This window comes from Capra hircus, chromosome 9, assembly GCF_001704415.2.
Source record: "Capra hircus breed San Clemente chromosome 9, ASM170441v1, whole genome shotgun sequence".
NCBI lineage: Eukaryota > Metazoa > Chordata > Mammalia > Artiodactyla > Bovidae > Capra > Capra hircus.
The window spans coordinates 49,685,866-49,710,811 of NC_030816.1; the positions used below are offsets into that span (position 1 = coordinate 49,685,866).

At 39.4% G+C, this 24,946-nt stretch overlaps 2 protein-coding genes across 4 annotated transcripts in view; one reads left to right on the plus strand and one right to left on the minus strand.

Moving 5' to 3' along the window:
* The window catches only part of RARS2 (arginyl-tRNA synthetase 2, mitochondrial), a 72,733-nt gene extending 49,350 nt beyond the window's left edge, over positions 1–23,383 (plus strand). For all 3 annotated transcript variants that reach the window (XM_005684698.2, XM_018053159.1, XM_018053160.1), the window contains 12 exons: positions 7,031–7,189; positions 8,253–8,359; positions 9,528–9,623; positions 15,789–15,849; positions 17,510–17,586; positions 18,241–18,365; positions 19,184–19,251; positions 19,338–19,447; positions 19,902–19,997; positions 20,949–21,023; positions 22,605–22,668; positions 23,134–23,383. In XM_005684698.2, coding sequence (XP_005684755.1) covers positions 7,031–7,189; positions 8,253–8,359; positions 9,528–9,623; positions 15,789–15,849; positions 17,510–17,586; positions 18,241–18,365; positions 19,184–19,251; positions 19,338–19,447; positions 19,902–19,997; positions 20,949–21,023; positions 22,605–22,668; positions 23,134–23,220 — 1,125 coding nt within the window. In that variant the 3' untranslated portion in view covers positions 23,221–23,383. The remainder of the gene's footprint in view (positions 1–7,030; positions 7,190–8,252; positions 8,360–9,527; positions 9,624–15,788; positions 15,850–17,509; positions 17,587–18,240; positions 18,366–19,183; positions 19,252–19,337; positions 19,448–19,901; positions 19,998–20,948; positions 21,024–22,604; positions 22,669–23,133) is intronic.
* SLC35A1 (solute carrier family 35 member A1) overlaps positions 7,292–24,946 on the minus strand; it is a 52,122-nt gene continuing 34,467 nt past the window's right edge. The window contains exon 8 of the mRNA XM_018053162.1: positions 7,292–7,538. Coding sequence (XP_017908651.1) covers positions 7,459–7,538 — 80 coding nt within the window. The 3' untranslated portion in view covers positions 7,292–7,458. The remainder of the gene's footprint in view (positions 7,539–24,946) is intronic.

Below are 24,946 nucleotides of genomic sequence, written 5' to 3' on the forward strand. Positions count from 1 at the left end.
TGTTATTTTCGTTGCTAAGTCATGTCTGACTCTTCTGTGACCCCATGGACTGTAACCTGCCAAACTACTCTGCCCATGGGGTTTTCTAGGCAAGATTACTGGAGTGGGTTGTCATTTCCTTCTCCAGGGGATCTTTCCGACGCAAGGATCGAACCTGTGTCTCCTGCTTAGGAGGTGATTCTTTACCACTGAACTACCTGGGAAGCCCTAATAGCTTCACAGAGGAGCAGTATTTATAGACAAAAGAGAGCTAGTCAAATATACCCCCCTTGATGTTTGTAATAGTAGACAGCAATCCATTAGAGCACTTATCTGCTTTCTTCCGCCTTCCTTTGCTGAATGGAGAAAAATGCAGAACCTACTATGGCAGACTCTAGGCTATTTTATCTTTGTGCTATTTTTGCAGACCCAGTTTCATTTTAAAATTATAGTTGTCACTGTAGGTTACTTCCAGCAACAGCTTTTAATATAAATGAGAACGTTTGTCCCTTTTTGAGTGGTAAGCAAATGTTAATGATTTTGTCCTGTTTCTAAACAGAAAACCTGAACCTTGGTCAAACCCATTTTTTTTCCTTCTCAAGTTACAGATGGAGCTCTTTTAGAGGAATGATCTGTCTTCTTGGTCTTTTATCTGCAGCCTCAGACACTGTGCCTTACAGTAAATGCTTGAATGAATTTGCTTCTTCTGTTTAAGTTGTGGCATAAAGAAACCTTTTGTAGAGCTCCAAGGAAGGGCTAACTATCATAGGATACACTATTTAGCATTTGTCCAAAATTTAACTTACCATACAGTTTACTGGTGAAGAAGCCAAGTGCCAAGCCCAAGAGTCCACCACAGGCAGCTTTGCTCCAGAGTGCTCTGTGTGCTGCTCTGCAGAGTGCCTTTCTGAGCCAGTCGCTTCCACTGGCTGTCATTATTTACAAAGCATTTTCCTTTCTTTCAAAATTAGATTGCTGTGCCCCAGGCGCAATTAGTAGTTTCGCTGTCAAGTTTCAGTCTTCTAGTGTATTTGTTTTAAATTTGGCTTTGGCCATCCAGGAGCAGATTTCATGGCCTGGGTGCCTCTAATTTGCACCATGATCAGTATCCCCCCAGTTTCAGTTTCTTAGCCAGGTTAGAAATTATATCATAGTTTTAGCATTTGTTTTCTGTGATGAAAATATTTAATGTAGTCATTTCTCTGCTGCATTTCCATGCTTGTGCTTTGCTCTATCTAAAATGATTGTTCTCTGCACCTGTAGTCATTCTTTAACCAGGACATCTGGCCATGCTGTGCATTGACCTAGGACTATTTTTTAGCCAACATTCGAAACCTTTCCTTTTCATTGTTCTACTAATTTTTCACGAACCAGAGAAGTGGCTTTTAATAGTTCCTCCCCTCCCCCAGATTGGCTGATGAGTTAAATAATATTTTTGCTGTTTAAAATTCACACTACTGATTCAAAGAAAACATTAGTAGTAAGTTTTGAAATACTTTTCAAAAAGCCTTCCCACTAACATAAAAGAAATAGTTCTTACGATGTTAATAATGTTAAATCTAAATCATAGGTATATGGGGGTCATCATTTACTCAGGTTTAATGATTTTTAAAAGTAATTTCTCAGAGTTCCTCCTAGATTTAAGCTACTTGAATGGACCTTAATAGAAGCTAACTCTGTACCTTTAAGAACAGAGAACCCAGTCACTTTTTTCTGTTTTCGGTTTTTTGGTTTGGTGGCTTTTTTTGCTTGTTTGTTTTTTGCTACAGAAGATTTTAGAGCTTCACTTGTTGATGTTGCATATTAATTGTATTTTGAGAACTATAGAGATTCCTCTGAAATATGAGCAGCCTCTCATAAGAGGTAAATATGCCAATACAGTATGCATTAGCCTTGTACCCTATCACTGGCTTTTTTTTTTCCCCTTTGGTCATGCCACACAATTTGTGGGATCTTAGTTCCCTGATCAGGGAACAAAGCTGGGCACCAGCAAGGAAAGCACCGTGTACTAACCACTGGACCGCCAGGGAAGTCCCCTAGCACTGGCATTTGTAAAGATTCAGGATGATCCCTGTAGTATTTCGTTATTTTTACCCTGCCCCTTTTCTAAAAGGATTTGAGGTAATCACAGTGATGGGCATTTAACAAAAAAGACATAGAAAGTTGGAGATAATGTATTACTAGGTAATGTGTATGTAAGAGATTTTACCCTGAGTTTCCTGATATCAGTAGTAAAATAATAAAAACAAGATAAGGCAGGACCAAACCACGAATTTAATAAGTGATAATGTTTACTTGCTCCCATTTTTTAAAATCAAAAGACCATGTTTTTTTCTGACTTAAGAATCTCAAAACAATTTGTCAAAGTAAATCAAGCCTAAATCAATTCTAGACATATATAGGATTATATATGCAGTTAATATTCATACTGTTTAAAGAATTGAATTCAAATGTAATCTGTTGATTTAATCCACATTACTTTTTTCAGGGAAAATGATTGTTGTGATTGAGGTGGATTTTACTTGTTATAACATCTACAAGAAATAGCTTTTAAATTATAAACCTGAGTATGAACCCAGCCATCACTTTTGAGAGTGGTGGGAGCCAACTCAAGTTAGGTTAGGGATTTCCCACCTCCCAAGTCACACAGAGGCTGTTGTGTGCATCCCAAGGGAGCTGTCGAGACCTCTTCTTGGCTTCAGTGCACACTACTCTTGACTGACATGCCCAGGATCCAAGCCTATATGATGCCCTGGAGGCACCCAGCTCTGCTTGTGTGACAGACTTCACCTGGGAGGTCTTGCTGTGTCTCAGTTCCATAGGCCCGGAGGCCAGCCTCCATGTGTGGGGACACTGTGAGCCACTGCCCTGTGAGGGCCTGCCGCCACCTGAGGGGCTGCTATCCCCAGGAGTTTTTCCCTCAGGCCCTTCTCAGTCTGGGCAATTCTCTCTTCTCTCCTGGCAGCTTCTCTGCTTCACCGTTGCTCATGACCTGTCTTCCTCAAAGCCACGTGCTTTCTCCCTCACCCTCACTCCCCTCGGACAGCGCTACAGTGTCCCATTGTTCTCTGGGTGTTCTTAGAGCAAGAATGGAAATACCGAGCAAGGCCAGACTAAACATGTTAAGAGCTCAGCCATTATCTCACCCCACTGAAATGTGGGAAGAACAGGTTTTTCAGCAGAGAGCAGTATTTATTAGGTATGTGCATGGTGACCCACAGCAAGTCAGTAACTGTCACCCTTTGATAGAGGTGTAAGATACCATGAATGTAATTATATATACTCAGAGAATAAAAATCAGAAATTCCAAACATTAAAAGAAGATAAAGGGATGGTAAAATGCTGTTTATATGCTGCTAATGATGTTCTAATGAGGAGAAGTTTGGTGATTAATACATTAGTTACATCAAACGATTTCTTTTTTTACCTAGGAAGTTTTGACTGTATTAACTGATATATTAAATTGTAATAACATGAATTTAAATTAATTTGATATTTCATTTAATATTAGGAGTTGGTCTCAACCAGAGAAATTTCTGATCAATACATGAAACATTAAATGAACTTGTTTGGATTATAGTCAGGAATTTGTTACATGTTATTTTCTAAAATATGAGATCAAAATTAAACGCATTTTAAGATAGAGGACAAACAGATATTGAGATAAAAGAATCTTTAGTGTCAAAGGTATGCTAACCATCCTTAGCAGTTACTTTCAGTTTTAAAAACAAAAATAACCAGGAGTGGGGTTAGAACCCTGCATCAAGGAATTCAGGTGTGCCTATGCGGCTCTTGTATTCTAGAATCAAATTTAAGGACTGAGCGGGGAGTGAGAGAGCATTATCTACTACTTTAAGTTTTCACACTTATTTCTTACATTTGGGCAGGTCATCCCAAGAGCTGATTATAATTAATCAATTAAATTAGAAATAAAATGTCATGCTTTTTGGCAATCCCAACATTTAGAAATAGAAGGAATGATTAATACTCCTTTCAGGAAGTCTCAGACATTTATTTTATTCTCTTAACTAGTAATACAGCTGGCTTTTGCATCTAGTAACCTAAAAGAAAAATTGCATCTCCATCCTCAAAAACATTTTTCTTCAACCATCCTCTAAAACACTTTTATTCAGCCACATTGTTACATATCAAATGCAATTTTAAAATTTTCTTTTTATTCCCTTTGAGTCTGAATCTAACCTCAGAAGAGGGCTGTCTTCAGAATACATACTTTCTGAGGGTAATGGATTCAAAGTAACTGTAAATTGAAAAGTGTAATTTCAGAAATGCATTGTGTAAAATTTTACTTTGAAGGAAAAAGTATTTCTTTTCTAATATGCTAATGAATGTTAATAGTTTTATATAGTACGTTTACAGGCAGATTGTTAAATGCCAATTAAGGCTCTTCTATTGTTCTGTTTGATAATGTCAGTTGATTCTCAGTAATGTTTGGTTTCTCCCTACAAATTGCTGAAATGCCAAGCTTGTCTTCATGAATTAGGAATGGCTTTTTGTTTTAATTATTTCTATTTTAAATTTTAAGGAAGGGAGAAAAAGATTCTGGTGATATTTTTCCTAAAATATTCTTACCAGTATTTTGAGTGTATATTTAGATTTTTTAATGTTTGACTGTTTGAGTTTAGGATCCTAGATTTTTTTTTTAAATCTAATACCTTTCCTCTTCTGAAAATAAGGGTTTTTAATATATTCACTTCTAAGCTGAATATGCATGCACACACACACACCACACATACATGTATGTGAGGGAGAGATGGAGAGAAGAGGGGCAAGAGAGAGGGAGAGGGTGGAGGTATTAATTTTGAGTAACAAGCCATTTATAGATATATGTATGCCTTTACTTCTGCAGGCTGGACTATTAAGCAGTTGTCATTGGATAGGTCATTCAAAAGTCAGGAAGTCTGCAGATTACTGTTTTGCAGTGACTCTCTTTTTCCCTACACCTTACCAAAAATCTTTCTCTGTGTTCTAACTGACTTATTCATAGGACCATGTAGAAATTAATTCTTTATGATAAGTATCAGGTCTCCCTAAGCCACCCTCAAGTTAAGGATTCACTAGAAGGATTCACAACACTCAGCATATGGTTGAACTCACAGCTAAGATCTGTTATAGTAAAAAGATGCCAAACAAAATCAGCAAGGGAAAAGGCACATGGGGGCAAGTCCAGAGGAAATCAGGCCCAAGCCTCCAAGTCCTTTGCTAATAGAGTCACCCAGGATGTACTTAATTCCTCCTACAACAAATTGTGACAGCCTGTGTGAAATGTTGTCTACCAGGGAAGCTCCTTGGAGGCTGATTACGTAGCCCCCCCTCTATGTAGCTTGGTACTAAAATTCCAAACTCCTGGAAGAAAAGCGGGTGTTTAGCATAAACCATATTGTTTGAACAAGCAGTTTAGAGGCACTGTGATCCACTCTTACTGGTTAGATTGGTAGGAGCATTGTCAAAGTTCAAGTTCCCCAGATGGCAGCCAAGAGCTAACCTTGCACACAACACATTTTAAGGATAGCAGTTTCTAGACCTGCTGTGTTATTAACTCTTCTCAGAGTTGGACACAACTTAGCAACTAAAGAACAGCAACCTTTATTTGAAAGCACTTATTTGTTCACTTTTGCAATTCCATTAATTAACATGAGCCATCTATGAAAGCTGAGGCCTTTTTAGCTTGAGATAAGTGTTCAATACCCTGTTCCTTTCGTTAGTAGTGTCTAGAGGGTATAAGCCACATTGTTGTTGTTTAGTCTCTAAGTCATGTCTGTCTCTCTGCGACCCCATGGACTGTAACCCTCCAGGTTCCTCTGTCCATGGGATTTCCCAAACAAGAATACTGGAGGGGGTTACCATTCTCTTCTCCAGGAAATCTTCACGACCCAGGAATCAAACCCACATTGGCAGGTGGATTCTTTACCATTGAGCCACCTGAGAGGCCATAAGCCACATTATGGTTGTCCTAAAGTATTCTCCAGCAATAAAATCACTTTTTCTACCTAAGGTCTGCTACCATGATATTTTAAGAGTATGTAAGGGTTTAGAGGTCTCATATTTTTGGGTGGCTTATTTGCCAATTTTTTTTTAACATCACGCTACTTTAATAGCTTGCTGGAAAAAATATGAGGATAGTAAATTTATTGTTCATGTTTCACCCTGCAAGTGAGTTACAACTTTATAGTCCATAATGCATCACTTCAATATTACTTGAGCTATATTGTTGATATTTTTATATCACTTATCAACCTTGTGGTTTAGAGACTGGAAAATGATTCTGTGAACACAAAATCTTAGCACTGGAAGAGCCCTTAATAAGCCATCCACCTGCACTCCCATCACTGAGTGGGGCAGAGCTAAGCCAGCCAGGACGGATCATGCAAAAGCACACTGAAGTGAATGCTTCTCACGGTTCTCAAGAGCCCAAGTTGGAGCATAATTAAGCTAACTATCCCGAAGGTCTTTCTGTATCACCTGTTTTGGGTTTTTTTTTCCCCTGGTCTTTGCAGATTTAAAGAGTTCAAAATGTTTTTCATTACTGCTAAATAACTGCTAAATCATCCTTTGGCCTTTTCTTTCCCAGATTGAACTAGTCTACTGTCTTCAGCCTTTTCTCAGAAGTCACAGCAATAATAATTCCACTTTTTTTTTTTTTAAGAAGAAACGCTAGCTTAGTCTAAACTAGGCATTCTTGACCTAACAATATTTGAACTTGTATGAGAAGAAAAAAAATTATGCATTATTTTCATTAACCTCAATCAGAAATTTAATGTTTTCCCCTGTTACTATATCACAAATATTTTAAAATATTTGAATGTGATTATTTCCTGTATTGTATAATCCTATGTATATGCATGTTGAGAACAGGTAGGTAGGGCTCACTAAGGGTCCATAGCAAAAAAAAAAAAAAGGTTACACTCGTGAGAAGGGCACTTGTGTAACCTTTAAATGAAAATTCTCCAGATTGTTTTGTTTTCCTCTTTTCTGTTTTGAAGGTAACAGTGACTAGTAGTGTACTTCATTTAATACACTATTATGCCTTTAGGTTTATGTACAAGTTAATAAAGAAGCAGCGGATGATAAAAACGTAGCACAATCAGCACATGAGTTCTTCCAGCGACTGGAACTAGGCGACATGCAAGCACTTGCACTGTGGCGGAAATTTCGGGACCTGAGCATAGACGAGTACATGCGGATTTACAAGGTGCCCACCCACTCTCCTGCTATCCTGTCATGTAATACAGCTCTTCATTGGCACTCCTGGCTGGAAAGGTTGCTTCTGAAGCTCAGATTTGTTGTTTGTCACTGAGTTGATAGAGACATACATATTGTTGGGACTCACATATTGTTCTTTGGGCTGAAAGTTAGAGCTATGAAATAAATTTTAAAAATGAACTTCACAGGCTGAATATGAAGTGATATCCTGATACTTTGTTTCAGTCTGGCATTTCTTTTCTTTCTTCTGTCATCCCTTCACTTTTTCTTAACCATTGTTTCTTCTCTTGCTTCCTTAGGCATATATGTGATGGCTATAAATTTGTTCATCCAATAACCTGTTGGGAATGGGAGAAATACAACACTTAGTAAAAGACATAGAAGTTCCTTTCTCATGGACTTTACATTCTCACATGGACACAGCAAATTAAACAAATTCACGGCAATACAGATTAAACAAGAACTTTGAGAGTGTGTTCAATGGTGATGCATGCATAGAGAAAAGTGAAACTGAGGAGGGAGGATCAGATGGGCTGCCTGAGCAAGGTTTCAGCAAAGAACCCACATGGCTGGAGTAAGGAAGCGAGATGAAAAACAGTAGGAGCAGGGTCCGAGGGGTTGTAGCGTAGCGCAGGAGATAGGACATTTTCCAGGACTGTGCAGTGGAAATGGCTAGCTTCCTGCTGCGGTGGAAACGTCCCATATCATGCTGTCCAGTATGGCGGCCTCCTGCCGCACGTGGCCATTGAGCGCTTTCAAGGGCTCACACTTCAGTGTGAGTAGTGTGACAGAGAAACTGAATATTCACTTTTCTTTCATGTGCATTTGAATAACCACAGGTGCCTAGCAACTCCCCTCCTGGACAGCACAGTACCACTGTGGGGGCTTGACTGATATGGGGGAGCCACTAGAAGGTTGGAGTGCCAGAGTGACTTGATTTAATTCTTATTTTCCCCATCTGTATGAGACTGTAGAGCATCCTATTTTGTCTTAGGGTAAGATAATAGGACATGTAAGTAACTCTTTTTCCTTTTGTTTCTGAACCCTCTTAGCGTCTAGGAGTACACTTTGATGAATATTCAGGAGAATCGTTTTATCGTGAAAAATCTCAAGAAGTCTTAAAGTTGCTGGACAGTAAAGGACTCCTGCAGAAAACACTGTATGATCAGGTTCCTGTTCTTTAGAAAGCTCTTTGTAGTTCTTTGAAGTTAGTATTGATGTATTCTCTCAGTAAAGACAGCAGAGTCTTGCGTGCAGCTTTCCTGGCATTTGTTATCATGCTTTTTGCCATTCAGACTAGTTTACCACATGCTGTTTTGTGCTGCCAAAGCAAAATCCTGCTAAGCTTGGGAGAAAGACTATTATCTTGTCTTTACATATGAGGAAACAAGCACAGAAAGTGTAAAGTGATCTGTCTAAGCTCACACAAGCTGATCATGGTATAACTGGAATAGGGAAATGAACTCTTCATACTCAATCCTGCCTCTTTAAAAAGATCCCATCCTGTTCAAAAGGATTTAAAACAGCTTCTGAAAATAGCTATAATACAACCCGAAGCTTTTGAAAGAGTAAAATGAGGAAATCAAGAAGCAGGAGCAGAAAAAATAATGTCAGGAATGATATTAGTGCATCATGCGACACACACTGGGATTCTGCTGCTCTGCTTACGGTAGGTTTCCACTTTAGCTTTGAGCTCATCAGCCAGAGAAACGGTACCTTCATAGGAGCCCAGGCATGTGTAACACAGAAGCAAACCAGTTGCTTAGATGTACCATTTTTCGTATCACCAAAGAGCAGCTTCTCTCATCCTTTTAAGAAAGACAAGAGGATGTGGTTCACAGCATCCTCAGTAGTATCCTTAAGGAAAATTTTTAGATTGCCTTGTACAGATTCTAATTTTTGATTGGGCAGGAAAGACAGTAACAAAATTTGGTTAATTTATTACTCATAGTTACTCTTGCATGTTAAAAACTAACCCAATATTGAGTGTTATAATAACTTGGATTTGAAGAACATGTTTCATGGTTAAACTGCAGTTGAAATCTCGTTTTCAACTCAGTTTGTTAAAGACTTCAGTTACCTCATCCAAAGCTACAGAATTTTAAAAGATAAGTAAATATTAAACCAGATACCTACTCTTAATAGTCATTCAGTGCAGATTGCCTCCTGTTTTTCTTCATTGTTGGTTATACTGCTTATTGCTACATAAGGAATAAAAATAGCTTCCAGTTTGCCAAAGATAAGGTTATAGATACTATATTGTTAAAGGTCTTAATTCATTATGTTGTTTCAGAATTACCTTTTTTTTTTTTTTTTGCATTTTCTAGAAAAGGCACTGCTGTAGTAGATCTTTCAGGGAATGGTGACCCCTCCTCAATTTGTACTGTAATGCGAAGTGATGGGACGTCTCTGTATGCAACCAGGTTTGTGTCTTATATGAAGCTCGTCATTAGAATGTATGATTTCATGTTCTTTGTTCTAGGATTAATGCTAAGATAAATCATTTCATTCTCAAAACCGTTACCAAATCCTACTTTCTTAAAATCTCTTCTCATCACTCAAGATATATTTATTGAGTTTATATTTATTGCCATTTATAGTTCCTGGAAAGGTTTAATATCATCAGAAAAGTAAGTGGAAAACTGTTTATCATTAAACATCATAAGACTTCCAGAGATGAATACACTGTTCTACAGACTATAAAACTGAAGTACCTTGTTGCCGACTATAAATATTTTATATTTGCACATTGCCAGAATATGTACACTACAAGGAGCTCATGTTGGCTCAGTCGTATCCTCACTCTGTAAAGATCATCTAACAGGCACATGAGTGCCAGTCCTCATTCTGATTTTTGGTAAAATAGGCCACGGGGGAAGTAGGCCATGTCGCTTACATTTTGTCATCTGTCTCCATGACCAAACCCTGTGGAAAGGAGCAGTCTTTATTTATCAGGCTTCCCTGGTGGCTCAGACGGTAAAGAATCTGCCTGCAATGCAGGAGACCTGGGTTCAATCCCTGGGTTGGGAAGATCCCTTGGAGGAGGGCAGGCCAACCCACTCCAGTATTCTATCCTGGAGAATCCCCATAGACAGAGGAGCCTGGCAGGCTACAGTCCATGGGGTCGCAAAGAGTCAGATAGATATGACTGAGTAACTAAGTACAGCACAGGTTTATCAAGCACCCTTACTTCTGAGACAAAGCTAATAGGAAGGAGAAGGCAGGACAATACAAAAACCACACAAGCAAAACACAGCCAGAATCGAGCACTGCTGGCAGAAAGTTCTACTGTCTCCCATCCTAGAGTCTTAAAAGACAAACCACTTCTTTAGTATAAAGTTGTTATATTTTGTTGTTGTTGTTAACTACCATCATTTTTTTCCCAGACAACTATAAACAACCATCCAATATCTTACTGTCCCTTAGAAAATTCTTATTTCTAATAAGAAAATTCTTATTTTCTGTTACTTTTTGGCATTTCCTTTTATCAGTTCCATATAATTGGACATAGGCACCTATATATCTGAGAGGTACATTTCTTTTTCTAGATACAAAGATGTACAGTAGAAATATTTTTTGATGCTAGACAATTATTGCTGGACAGATTAAATAAACCTTTGAGTAGTTGTTATAAGAAATGTGTTTACTCATAAGCAATAGGGAATTAAATCTGTTATCTTGTAATAAAATTTCTGTTCAGTTCAGTTGCTCAGTTGTGTCCAACTCTTTGCGACCCCATGGACTGCAGCACGCAGGGTCTCCCTGTCCCTCACCAACTCCCGGAGTTTACTCAAACTCGTGTCCACTGAGTCAGTGATGCCATCCACTGTCATCCCCTTCTCCTCCCACGCTCAGTCTTTCCCAGCATCAGGATCTTACCAAATGAGTCAGCTCTTCGCATCAGGTAGCCAAAGTATTGAAGTTTCAATTTCAACATCGGTCATTCCAATGAATATTCAAGACTGATTTCCTTTAGGAAATCCAAGGGACTCTCAAGAGTCTTCTCCAACACCACAGTTCAAAAGCTCAGTTCTTCGGTGCTCAGCTTTCTTCACAGTCCAACTCTCACATCCATACACGACTACTGGAAAAACCATAGCCTTGATTAGACGGACCTTTGTTGGTAAAGTAATGTCTCTGCTTCTGAATATGCTGTGTAGGTTGATAATAATTTTTCTTCCAATGAGTAAGAGTCTTTTAATTTCATGGCTACAGTCACCATCTGCAGTGATTTTGGAGCCCCCAAAAATAAAGTCTGCCACTGTTTCCACTGTTTCTCCATCTATTTGCCATGAAGTGATGGGGCCAGATGCCATGATCTTCGTTTTCTGAATGTTTAGCTTTAAGCCAGCTTTTTCCACTCTCCTCTTTCACTTTCATCAAGAGGCTCTTTAGTTCCTCTTCACTTTCTGCCATAAGCATGGTGTCATCTGCATGTCTGAAGTTATTGATATTTCTCCCAGCAATCTTGATTCCAGCTTGTGCTTCATCCAGCCCAGCATTTCTCATGATGTACTCTGCATAGAAGTTAAATAAGCAGGGTGACAATATACAGCCTTGATGTACTCCTTTTCCTATTTGGGACCAGTCTGTTGTTCCATGTCCAGTTCTAACTGTTGCTTCCTAACCTGCGTACAGATTTCTCAGGAGGCAGGTCAGGTGGTCTGGTATTCCCATCTCTTTCAGAATTTTCCACAGTTTCTTGTGATTCACACAATCAAAGGCTTTGGCATAGTCAATAAAGCAAAAGTAGATGTTTTTCTGAAACTCTCTTGCTTTTTCGATGATCCAGCGGATGTTGGCAATTTGATCTCTGGTTCCTCTGCCTTTTCTAAAACCAGTTTGAACATCGGGAAGTTCACAATTCACATATTGCTGAAGCCTGGCTTGGAGAATTTTGAGCATTACTTTACTAGCATGTGGGATGAGTGCAATTGTGCGGTAGTTTGAGCATTCTTTGGCATTGCCTTTCTTTGGGATTGGAATGAAAATTGACCTTTCCCAGTCCTGTGGCCACTGCTGAGTTTTCCAAATTTGCTGGCATATTGAGTGCAGCACTTTCACAGCATCAGCTTTTAGGATTTGAAATAGCTCAACTGGAATTCCATCACTTCCACTAGCTTTGTTCATAGTGATGCTTCCTAAGGCCCACCTGACTTCACATTCCAGGATATCTGGCTCTAGGTGAGTGATCACACCATCGTGATTATCTGGGTTGTGAAGATCTTTTTTGTACAGTTCTTCTGTGTATTCTTGCCACCTCTTCTTAATATCTTCTGCTTCTGTTAGGTCCATACCATTTCTGTCCTTTATCGAGCCCATCTTTGCATGAAATGTTCCCTTGGTATGTCTAATTTTCTTCAAGAGATCTCTAGTCTTTCCCATTCTGTTGTTTTCCTCTGTTGCTTTGCATTGATCGCTGAGGAAGGCTTTCTTATCTTTCCTTGCTATTCTTTGGAATTCTGCATTCAGATGGGTATATTTTTCCTTTTCGCTTCTCTCTTCACAGCTATTTGTAAGGCCTCCTCAGGCAGCCATTTTGCTTTTTTGCATTTCTTTTTCTTGGGGATGGTCTTGCTCCCTATCTCCTATATAGTGTCACAAACCTTTGTCCATAGTTCATCAGGCACTCTATCAGATTTAGTCCCTTAATTCTATTTCTCACTTCCACTGTATAATTGTAAGGGATTTGATTTAGGGCATACCTGAATGGTCTAGTGGTTTTCCCTACTTTCTTCAATTTAAGTCTGAATTTGGCAATAAGGAGTTCATGATCTGAGCCACAGTCAGCTTCCAGTCTTGTTTTTGCTGACTGTATAGAGCTTCTCCATCTTTGGCTGCAAAGAATATAATCAGTCTGATTTCAGTGTTGACCATCTGGTGATGTCCATGTGTAGAGTCTTCTCTTGTGTTGTTGGAAGAGGGTGTTTGCTATGACCAGTGTGTTCTCTCGGCAAAACTCTGCTAGCCTTTGCCCTGCTTCATTCTGTACTCCAAGACCAAATTCGCCTGTTACTCCAGGTGTGTCTTGACTTCCTACTTTTGCATTCCAGTCCCCTATAACGAAAAGGATATCTTTTTTAGGTGTTAGTTCTAAACGGTCTTGTAGGTCTTCATAGAACTGTTCAACTTCAGCTTCTTCAGTGTTTCTGGTCGGGGCAGAGACATGGATTACTGTGATATTGAATGGTTTGCCTTGGAAATGAACAGAGATCGTTCTGTCGTTTTTGAGATTGCATCCAAGTATGCATTTTGGACTCTTGTTGACTATGATGGCTACTCCATTTCTTCTAAGGGATTCCTGCACACAGTAGTAGATATAATGATCATCTGAGTTAAATTCACCCATTCCAGTCCATCTTAGTTCACTGATTCCTAAAATGTTGACATTCATTCTTGCCATCTCCTGTTTGACCACTTCCAGTTTGCCTTGATTCATGGACCTAACATTCCAGGTTCCTATACAAATTGCTGTTTACAGCATCAGACCTTACTTCCATCACCAGTCACATCCAGGACTGGGTGTTGTTTTCGCTTTGGCTCCGTCTCTTCATTCTTTCTGGAGTTGTTTCTCCACTGATCTGGACTATATTCTTCACAAATACTGAATTCCTATGCTGTACATCTGAAACTAATACAATATTGCAAGTCCACTGTACTCAAAAAAGAAAGAAATGTGTCCACTCAGAATGGAGACTCTGTAACTATTCTTATCTGATATCTTTTGCAGAGCTATCATTAGGTCCAGATTTTTCTGTGTATTTACCTTAATACCTATACTTTCCACTTTTTCTTTAGGAGAATAACTGCCTTTTTGCCAGGTGTAGAAATGTTTGATTTTTCACCTTGCTCTAATTTCAGTTGTTTCTGCCCTTTTGATGGTTTTCTTACAGAATGAAACTATGTGTGTGCATGTGAGTTAAAGGAATTGTTGTAACAGACAAACGAAAGTACAGGATGGTACCGACAAGAGCACAGGGTGAGACTAGAGACCTGAATTTTTGTTCTGAGACCGTAGTCATCAATCACATAACTTCTCTGGGCCATGAATCCCTACTGGGCGAAAAGAGACCTGAACTAAATGACCTGGCATTGCTTTCAGCTTTCAACTTCAGATTCTACAAACTCAGCCTAGGACTTTGTCTTGCATTCATCTCTTTTTTTCATTGGATCAAAAAGTTTCTCTTTATTTTTGTCCTTGAGTCAAATAGAAAAATATAATGGAGGTGTATATTTGTGACTTCATTTTTGGGATAATCTATATCAGTGTTTTACAACCATCTTTTATTATAACCCTTCTCAAGAGCTTTTTTAGCCATATTTTTCATTGTGCCCACCCTCATGAAATTTTAATACCACATATTTGTCTGGATTATATACATATGTGTTTTATACACATGTAAGATTTTTTTTTGGCCCCGCACAAGACAGTTTTTGCTTCCATTCAGGATGCATGCTCTGTTTTATCAGGAGCATGAGTTGAGTACAGATGACATATTGATGACTCAACATTTCGAAAGACCTAGGAACTTTAAAAATTCTTCCAGCGTCATATAGTGTGAAGCAAAAATATCTTTAATTTTTTTTCTTGTGATGAGAACTGTTAGGATTTACTCTCTTAACAACTTCATTATGTAAGATATGGCAGTGTGAATTTATCATTTTGTACATTATATCCCTAGTTCTTAGATTTATCTTTTACCTATGAGTTTATACCTTTTGACTACCATTACCCAATTCTACCCCCCATCCCTTCCCTCTGAAATTCTACAAATCTGATCTCTTTTTCTGTGATTTTGTTTTTTAATTATAATTGACCTACTACACTGTTAGTTCCCAGTTCACAGCAGTGTAAGTGATTTTGTTTTTCTATATATTCAAAATGATCACCATGGTAAGTCTAGGTACAGTATGTCACCATACAAGGTATTACTTAGTTATTGACTGTATTCCCCATAAGGTAATTAAAATTATTTTGAAGTTCAATATTTAAATAATGTTTACTTAAAATTTCATAGTTTATTGGTTTGTTACTTTTAATATTTCATACTGTGTGCAAACTGGATACTTAACCAGAGATAAAGTAGAATTTTAGTCAAAGAATTTATGGTATTTTTCAAATACTTTAGAAAATATTGCTTATGAGTGATCCAAGGCTTTGGAAGAGTAGCTAGAAGATACCTGTTCAGGTGTTGTATCACCTATGCTTTAAATATGTTGTTTAGGAAAGCATATTGCAGAAAAGTGACAGGAAGGCGATTCTTTCCAGTAAAGGCTTAACAAATCGTAAAGCGTTTACCTAGAAACACTTTGCCTAGAGCTATTTAGTTATTATTACTACTTGTTCCAGAGCTTTTATTTATTTTTGATCTTTTCACAGTACTTCCATAATTCTTTTCCCAAAGCTGATTGTGTTATTAATTGCTTTGTAGCTAAGCATGGTATTGGGATTATAGAAGCATGGGTACTATACCTGAGGCTGAGGAGTACCAATAGCTCTTAATTAGAAAAGTTTCTGTTAAATAGGTGAAACAAATCATTACCCAGATCTGCATAGTAACTTAATCTATGGCCTTTTTTTTTTTCAGAGATCTTGCAGCTGCTATAGATAGAATGGAAAAGTATAATTTTGATAAAATGATCTATGTGGTAAGTAATCACAGTAAAAAAACAAGAGGTTATGATGCCTGCCTCATGAAAACTGCAAAGATAGAAACTGAAAGCCTTGTTGAAAAACTATGCAAAAATAATTTGTCAAACTATAGAAAGAATTCAGTGGTAAGTGTGTTTATGATGGCAACCACTATGTTTAAAAAAAAAAACTTTAAAAATGAAAGAGTTCACATTGCTTCATATTAAAAGAAAACTACACAAAAGAATGGTTATGTGTAATGAATATATATGTGTCATAATGCATTTTTTTAAAAAACTTTTTACTTTAAATATTTTAGGACTCACAAGTTTCAGAATAGTACAGTTTCCATAGTACCTTCCAGAGAAGGCAATGGCACCCCACTCCAGTACTCTTGCCTGGAAAATCCCATGGACGGAGGAGCCTGGTAGGCTGCAGTTCATGGGGTCACTAAGAGTCGGACACGACTGAGCAGCTTCACTTTCATGCATTGGAGAAGGAAATGGCAACCCACTCCAGTGTTCTTGCCTGGAGAATCCCAGGGACGGGGGAGCCTGGTGGGCTGCTGTCTGTGGGGTCACACAGAGTCAGACACGACTGAAGCGACTTAGCAGCAGCAGCAGCATATTACCTTCAGTCTTCCTCAAAGATAATATCTTATATAATGATGATACTTTGTCGATACCAGGAAACTAACATTGGTAGAGACCCTAATTAAATGTCAGCAATATTTAACAGACACTTATGTTAGGGCCTGGTTTGTGGAAGGATAGGGGGATGGTTGTGAAATTTTATCACATGTATGTTCGGGTAACCTTCACCACATTCATGATACAGAACTGTGCCATCACAAAACAACTTCTTTCATGGCAACCACTTAGTAATCGTGCCTTCCCCTGACCCTCACCCCTGGCAGCCACTGCCCTGTTCTTCACAATACAGTTTTGTCACTTTGAGAATGTTCTATAAATGGATTCACACTAGGTAACCTTTTGAGATTGGCTCTTTTCACTCAGTATAATGAATGCCCTTGAGATCCACCCAAACTATTGCATATGTCAGTGGTTTGGTCCTTTTATGCTAATATTCTGGTCTCCTCTTCCCTTCCTTTCTTTCCATGTGAAAGCTTCGTTTCTCCTAAGGGGGAGAAATTGCTATTAAATGTCTTTTTAGTGCTTAGTTCTGGCCTTCTTGGAGATAAAGGTCACAATAGCTGAGAAAGGAGTAATTTAGGTAGAATACTCAGTGGAGTGCTGCAGCTCTTCCTGCTCTTGTAGAGCACTCTGCTTAGACATTCTTCCAGTGACATCCTCCTTATATGTTTATTTAAAACTGATCCACTGATAATGACTCTAGTCTGTCAAAACTCAAATATTTTAGTATGATTTATGTCCAACATACTTTAGATTTAATGGGCTTCCCTGGTGACTCAGTCATAAAGAATCCACCTGCCAATGCCAGAGACGTGGGTTTGATCCCTTAGGTCTGAAAGATCAACTGGAGAAGGAAATGGCAACCTACTCCAGTATTCTTGCCTGGGAAATCCCATGGACAGAAGACCATGGCAGGCTACAGTTCATGGGGCCGCAAAGAGTTGGACACAACTTAGCAGCTAAACAACACTGTAGATTTAACTTATCACTGTTCTTTTACTTAAATACACTTTTTTTTCTCAAGACAGATAAAGGGCAAAAAAAGCATTTTCAGCAAGTGTTCCAGATGCTGCAGATCATGGGATATGACTGGGCAGAAAGGTATAGTCTGCATGATTCTTTTTTTTTTTATACAAAGTTAATTTCTTTAATTTGATGAACGTTCTTTTTTTTTTGAGTTCTACTTTTTTTAATATAGATTTATTTATTTTAATTGGAGGCTGATTACTTTACAGTATTGTATGGTTTTGCCATACATCAACATGAATCTGCCAAGTGATTCTAAATTGCCTTCTCAAAAGCATTCAACTGTTGCTAGGTCAGCCATGTCCAAAAATGTACCAGGTTGTTAAAGATTTTCATTCAAACTTTACTTTTTTGTTTCAGGCTGTTAGTGTGGAAAAACACTTGTTCTTTGTACTTAGTTTTACATGGTTAATTAATTTCTATCGTCTAAACATTTAATAAATGGTATTATTAGATAACTGCTCTCAATGGTTTGATTTTCAGAATGCTTAATTTCCATCTCCTTTTTTCATAAAGGCAACTAACAATCTAATCATATCCTGTGACTATGAAATGAGGTTGTGTGTTTAACGTCTTCTGTGGCACACAACACATCACAGCATGTTTCACTTTTTATTGATTACAGGAGTTAAAAGTTCAAACTGTTCTCTATAAGTGTCTTGTTACATGCTTTGATCAGCAGCTCCTTTTCAGTTTTCAGTGAACTAAATGCCTGCTGCTCCATTTCAGGTGCCAGCACGTGCCCTTTGGCGTAGTGCAGGGAATGAAAACTCGGAGAGGAGATGTTACTTTTCTGGAAGATGTTCTAAATGAGATTCGATTGAGGATGCTACAGAACATGGCTTCTATTAAGAGTAAATTCATTGTTTTGTTACAGGCATAACTCACATCCACTCTTATGTTTTGCTGGACTTCTTGTACAGTGTGATTTATTCTGACCATCCTTCTTGGAACTTTCACTAACCTTGTCAAAAATAGCTTCACTAATTCAGGGCGCTAGGGTTTGGTGCTTGCTACTTGGCTGTGGGTTGCTACTTGGCTGTGGCTTGGTCCAGTAATGTGAATCGATACACCCTGAGCCTCTTTGCCCAGGCAGCTCCAGCATCGTCACTCCACAGCTGGAGTGGTTATGCAGAGTCCCTGTATTCCATAATTGAAGCAAGTCACAAGTCCTCATGGCTTTGTGTAAGCTTCACCTTTGGAAAAAGAAGTAACAAGTAAAGAAGTCTAATGTCTTACATGGGATATTTGTAAGAAAAATCATGTCTCTTCCCTTTTAAAGAAGGCTTAGGAAACATCATTAGCAAAGTTAAGTCCGCCCAAATTAGGCAAGTAAAATACCCACTGTGCACCTGTTTGTTCCTGATGCTGTCCACATATGTTTTGGCAGGTTTCCCCAGGTAGTATTAGTGGGAAAGAACCGCCTGCCAATATGAGACAGAGGTTTGATCCCTAGGTTGGGAAGATCCCCTGGAGAAGGGAATGGCCACCCACCCCAGTATTCTTGCCTGGAGAATCCCATAGACAGAGGAGCCTGGCAGGCTACAGTCACAGGGTCGCAAAGAGTTGAACACAACTGAAGCAACTTAGCACACACAGCACATCTCCACTTCAGTCCTGGGTTTTGTACAGTTTCACGCAAGGTGAAAGTAGCTACCTTTGTCTGTTTCAGCGACCAAAGAGCTGGAGAATCCCCAGGAGACAGCAGAGCAAGTGGGACTCGCAGCCCTCATCATTCAGGTCTGTGTAAACTGCTTCCTGGGAGGGAGAGCCTTTGATTTGGTGCTGTAACAACTCCTCACGCTGAAGATTTCCTGTCGTTTTAGGACTTCAGAGGTTTCCTGCTGTCTGACTATCAGTTCAGCTGGGATCGGGTTTTCCAGAGCCGCGGGGACACTGGAGTCTTCCTGCAGTACACACACGCCCGCCTCCACAGGTGACAAGGGGCTGCAGGGAAATACAGGATGGCTCTGGCCTTCTCAGGGTGAGGCCTGGGTGGAGTGATTCCAAGACCAAAGGCTCTGTTTTCTGCACTTCTCCAACATCTAACATTCAAAGCTAGGTGAAGTCCGGTGGACCTCCTGTTATATTTGGATCTGGAGGGGGTTTTTGAACATTTATTTATTGCACACCTATATAACAATGCTTTTCTGTGTATTACCTTATTTAGCACTCAGAATAATCCCTCCAAGGAATATACTCCATTTTCAGATGAAGAAACAGATTTAGGAAAAATTGAGGCATTGAGTCAAATGATGTTAGCTTCCAAGTCTAGGACTAGGTTAAGGAGAGTGAGAGTATGCATGCTGAGATGATGTTCCTTACTTGCAATTATTCATACCCCAGCTGACTTGCTTAATCCTTTGTTGTGTTTAAACTTTTGACAACAGTCTGGAAGAGACTTTTGGATGCGGTTATCTCAATGACTTCAACACTGCCTGCTTACAGGAGCCACAATCTGTTTCCATTCTCCAGCATCTTCTCAGGTATGGTGTCCTAACAAGATCCAGTCTGCTTCTGCCCCGTGAAGGGACTGTTGTCATTTGCTGACCACTGAGGTGAACAGGCCAGTGACTATAGACAGCACTTCTCCAAAGATGTGACCAAAAAGTGAGTGCCTACCCTTTGAGAGCAGACAGAGGGCATGCTCATGGCTAATCCTGAGGCTTTAAATACAGTATCACCATTAAATTAGCCCAGATGCCTAACATCCTTTAGATCAAAGTATGAGAACGTAAAGCCTAGTAAAAGCAAAAACTTTGAAGTTTCAGAAGCGATCATCTTCTCACCCTCTGTGATAAGTGGAGGAAAATCCCTGCCTTTGGGCACCTTCCCTGAGACCATAAGCCTTTCATTTGCCTCTTGGCTTCAGTGCAGCCTCAGATACACTGGGCGGGAGACCATACTTCTGAGCTCTCACCAGAATCATCAGTGAAGCCGTACTTGTCAGGAGAAACTGACTAATCTACGGAATATCTGGAAGGGATGTGGATGCTTGACAACAAGGGCATTTTCTCTGATTGCCACACAGTGGTCTGTGGTTCTTTCCTGGGAAGAGGGGTTGGTTTACTTACATTTATCTTACTTTTGAGGAAAAAATAAGCCAACCTGGTTTTCTTGGCAGTGAATAGCCTCTGCTCAATTATGTTCCTAAACATGGCTGGAGACTGTGTACATTTAACAGATATGATTTAAGTCCTTGCTTTAGGCTAGGCCTACAGGATTTCAAGATAATTTAGAAAGTACCTGCCATGGAGGAATTTGTAAGAAAGAAAAATATGCCTTCACCTTCAAATTTACACAAGGTTGTTTTTCATATGTCTAATACTGTTAATGATATCAAGTCAACCTTTCACCATCTTTGTCTTAGCATCTTAGCTGAGTGTAATATATGCCCACCCTTCCCCTGCCAAACACTCCTCTCATATTTCTTTTAGGTTCGACGAGGTACTTTATAGGTCATCTCAAGACCTTCAGCCCAGGCACATTGTCAGCTACCTTCTAACTCTAAGGTACTTTATAAACTTGCTATTTTTAGGCATTAAGTGTTTGAGACCTGATATGACAAAGGACCTTTCTTTCTAAAGGTTTCCCATAGACAAATCCATCAGCCTAAAAAATTACACACTTTAAGTTACAGGACTTCTTGCTTCATCTTTGCACGTTAGCAGTTAATGTTCATTCACTCAGTGATTGAAGGTCCTGTCACTATCGTCCAGTGAATGGGAACCAATAGCTCCATAATGGATGGTCACAGTAGAGTGCATGTGAGGACAGAGTGGACATGAGGGGCGAGGTTAGGGCTCTCAGCCTAGCCTCAAGGGATCAGAGGAGGGGAGTAGATGTGAGCCAGGAGAAACAAGGTGGCAGAGGAGGGAAAAGCCCAGAGCTGGGCAAGAACGTGACACATTCAGGGAACTACAAACGCAGTTCTGGGAGAATGAGAAACAAACACGTGGCCTTTTTGTTGTGCACTGAAGCGTTCCAGCTTATGTTCAGGACAGTGAGGCCCATAAACAAAGTTTTAAGCAGAGGCACAGGAAAGTCAGTCTGATAGAGGGTAGAGGACGAATTGGAAAGCAAGCAGGTGACACTTTGATAGAAGTTTCGCAGTGGCTGTTTTAGAAACTCTGAATAGAGGTTGCGTCTTATAGCAACAAAGTTGTAGCTTCTCATAAAGCTATTTAAGAAAGGAAGTATTTGCTTTTACTCAAGATTTATTGAAATCAGAGATTTACTGGGACTTTTTTCTTGATCATGCTTTTTACCAGGTTTATAGATTTTTGTTTTCTTTTAATTTTCACTTAGACATATAGAGATGAAGAAGCCAGAAAATCTTTATTGTCACTTAATCATTGAAACCAATGTCATAAGCATCATTTCTGTGGCACAGTATTCTTCATGCTGCCATAACCTAAACAGAAAAAATACTTTTAAGAGTGGCCAGTGTGTGCACAGTAGGTTGATAACTAGTCTTATGCCACCACCTTACTATACAGAGGAGACAGGCCAGGCAGTGTTACATCTCATCCTGAGGGATGCCTAAATAAAGGAAAGCTAATTATTGGAAAATAATCCCCTGTACTTACAAAACAGTGAAATCGTAACCTTGAAGAACAACAGACTTGTAATCATAATGCCACCCAGTATTATTAATAGTAGTGTTAGTGTTAGTTGCTCAGTCGTGTCTCTTTGTGACCCCATGGACTGTAGCCCACCAGGCTCCTCTGTCCGTGGGATTCTCCAGGCAAGAATACTGGAGTGGGTTGCCATGCCCTCCTCCAGGGGGTCTTCCCGATCCGGGGATCTTCCCTGGGCCTCCTGCATTGCAGATTCTTTACCATCTGAGCCACCAGGGAAGCCCCAGTAGTAGAACCAGGACCAAAAGTCTAAGACCGGGGTTTCGTGTGTTTCACTTTGCCAGTTGGCGACAAGCAGTGAATTCAGTCTCATCCGTTCAGCTTTGGAAATCCCTTCAGTGGCTCTGGGCTTTGACTTGTCCAAATTGAAGGAGTGCGATTAGATGTCAAGCTTATATGTCACCCAGGAAACTCCTGCTGGTTCTGATCCTGATTTCTCTCTTGCTGTTTCAGTCACCTCGCTGCGGTGGCACACAGAACACTACACATCAGAAACAGTCCTCCTGAGGTGGCTGGGGTATGTCGTATCCAGTTTCTCACTGTCATCTCTAGCATCCGCAGACTGTTACTACTGACTCAGTCTTGTAAATGTTCCTAAAATAGCATCCTGTTGTCAGACTACAGCAGTGTACTTATATACTCAGGCAATAATTGGAATTAGGCTGTAACAATCAACATTTATTTCCAACATACGACAAGACGTTTTCCTGCATCAGGTGATGGAGTGATGAGTTCCCCTCATCTGAAGCTGTACTTGACGGTGTTTCTGTCACTCCCATCCCAGCACCCTTGAGTACCAGTCTTCCTAAAACAAACTCTAGGAATTTGTCTTTTTTTGCTCACACCCAATCCTCAGGCACTGGAGAAATTTTTCCTACTTTAATTTAGAAGCATGTTAGAATTACTTCTAAAAGCAATTTTACTTACTCAGTTATAGTTAGCCTGTTACTGGCTTGACCTTTGATCATTCATTATTTTGTAGGCCAGACTTCACCTTTTCAGAGCTGTCCGCTCAGTCTTAGCCAACGGAATGAAACTTCTTGGAATAACACCCGTATGTAGAATGTAATTTCTAATTAAATTGCTTTTAAAATACTAAATTCTAGTTATCTATTCTTATATGCCTTGCTATTTAGAATAGAACTGAAACTGTTATTCTGTGTCAGAATCTATTTTATTGTCTACATTTTATTAAGTGATTTGTCAACTTATTAAATCTTTATCTTTTAAAAAAAATCATCTGAGTTCCCTCACTGTCAATAAGTACTAAACAGACTTTGATAAAACTAAGTGAAGTCTTTTTAAAGTCACTTTGGTCTACTGGAGACAAAGGACTAGAGTTTAAACTCTGGTTGAGGGTTTCTGTTCTTTAATAGAAGTATAGTTGCTTTACAATATTACATTAGTTTCAGATGTACATAGTGATTCACTATTTTTATAAATTAGTGTATTTAAAGTTAATACAAAATAATGACTGTATTTCCCTGTGCAACGCAACATATCTTTCCTCTTTACTTGTTTTATACATAGTAGTTTGTATCTCTTAAGCTCTACCCGTTTCGCTTCTCCCCACTTCCCAGTGGTAACTGCTGGTTTGTTCTCAGTATGTGTCTTTGTTGTATTCATTTGTTTTACTTCTACGATTCCACATATAAGTGATAACAGGAGTATCTGTCTTTGTCTGACTTATTTCACTAAGCATAATAACTCTAGGCCTGTCCATATTGTTGAAAATGCCAAAAATGTCAAAATTTCATTTTTTTATAGCTAATATTCATGTATATACACATCTTCTGTTGCTGGATGCTATGTTGCTTCCACATGTTTGCTATTGCAAACAATGCTGCTGTGAATCTGGGGGTGGGGGTGTTTTTGTTTTCTTTGGATATATACCCAGGAGTAGAATTGCTGCATCATAGCTCTATTTTTAGTTTTTTGAGGAACCTCCATATGGTTTTCCAAAGTGGCTGCACCCATTTACATTCCCACCAACAGGGGGAGGTGGTCCCTACTGTCTCTGAGCCCAGGTGCACACACTCCACTCTAGTGGCACCTAGGCTTCCCCCGGCCCTCCTGTCCCACCAGCCCCCCGACCAGCCAAGGGGGCTGGCTGTGTCTGACCCAGGGCTGAGGTGCCCAGTATGTGTGTTGAACTGCTCACTCCCAGGATTCTCCACCCGTGTGATCTCCCTTCTTCTGAGTCCCCTCCCTGGGGCACCAGTCCCAAACTGCTGCTTCTCCTCCCTTCCTACTGATTCTGGGTGGATCTTTCTTACAACCTTGGTGTCTAAGTCTTTCTGCCCATTTCCAGTTACTTCTCAGTGAGACCTGTTCCACATGCTGATGTATATGTGTTCGTGGGGTGAGGTGAGTTCTGGCTTGAGGTTTCTTACTAGACCATTCATCCAGAAACTCTTCTTATAAATAAGATTATTTGTTTTTTTAAAAACTTGTGAAGAAAAATCTCAATTTTCTTAGGATTATGAGTGTTCTTAATAAATTTAGGGGGACCAAAATTAAGCTTTTTTGCCAATACAGTTGACTACTCCCAGAAAACAGATCTTGTACTTATCTTTTCATTGCTGTGTACAGGTAACTCTTAGCACACTACATGAACTGGGGCACTGAATACATTTGAATAACAAGGAATTACTTTACAGATACCGACTTAGGATCTTTGTAAATTAGTCCATTAAAGCATATTTGAAATGGAGTTTCCCAGTTTCGTGTATCTGCATATTGTTAAGTACATTTACCTGCTTAGGGAACATGAGTAGGATGTGACCTGTTTGATA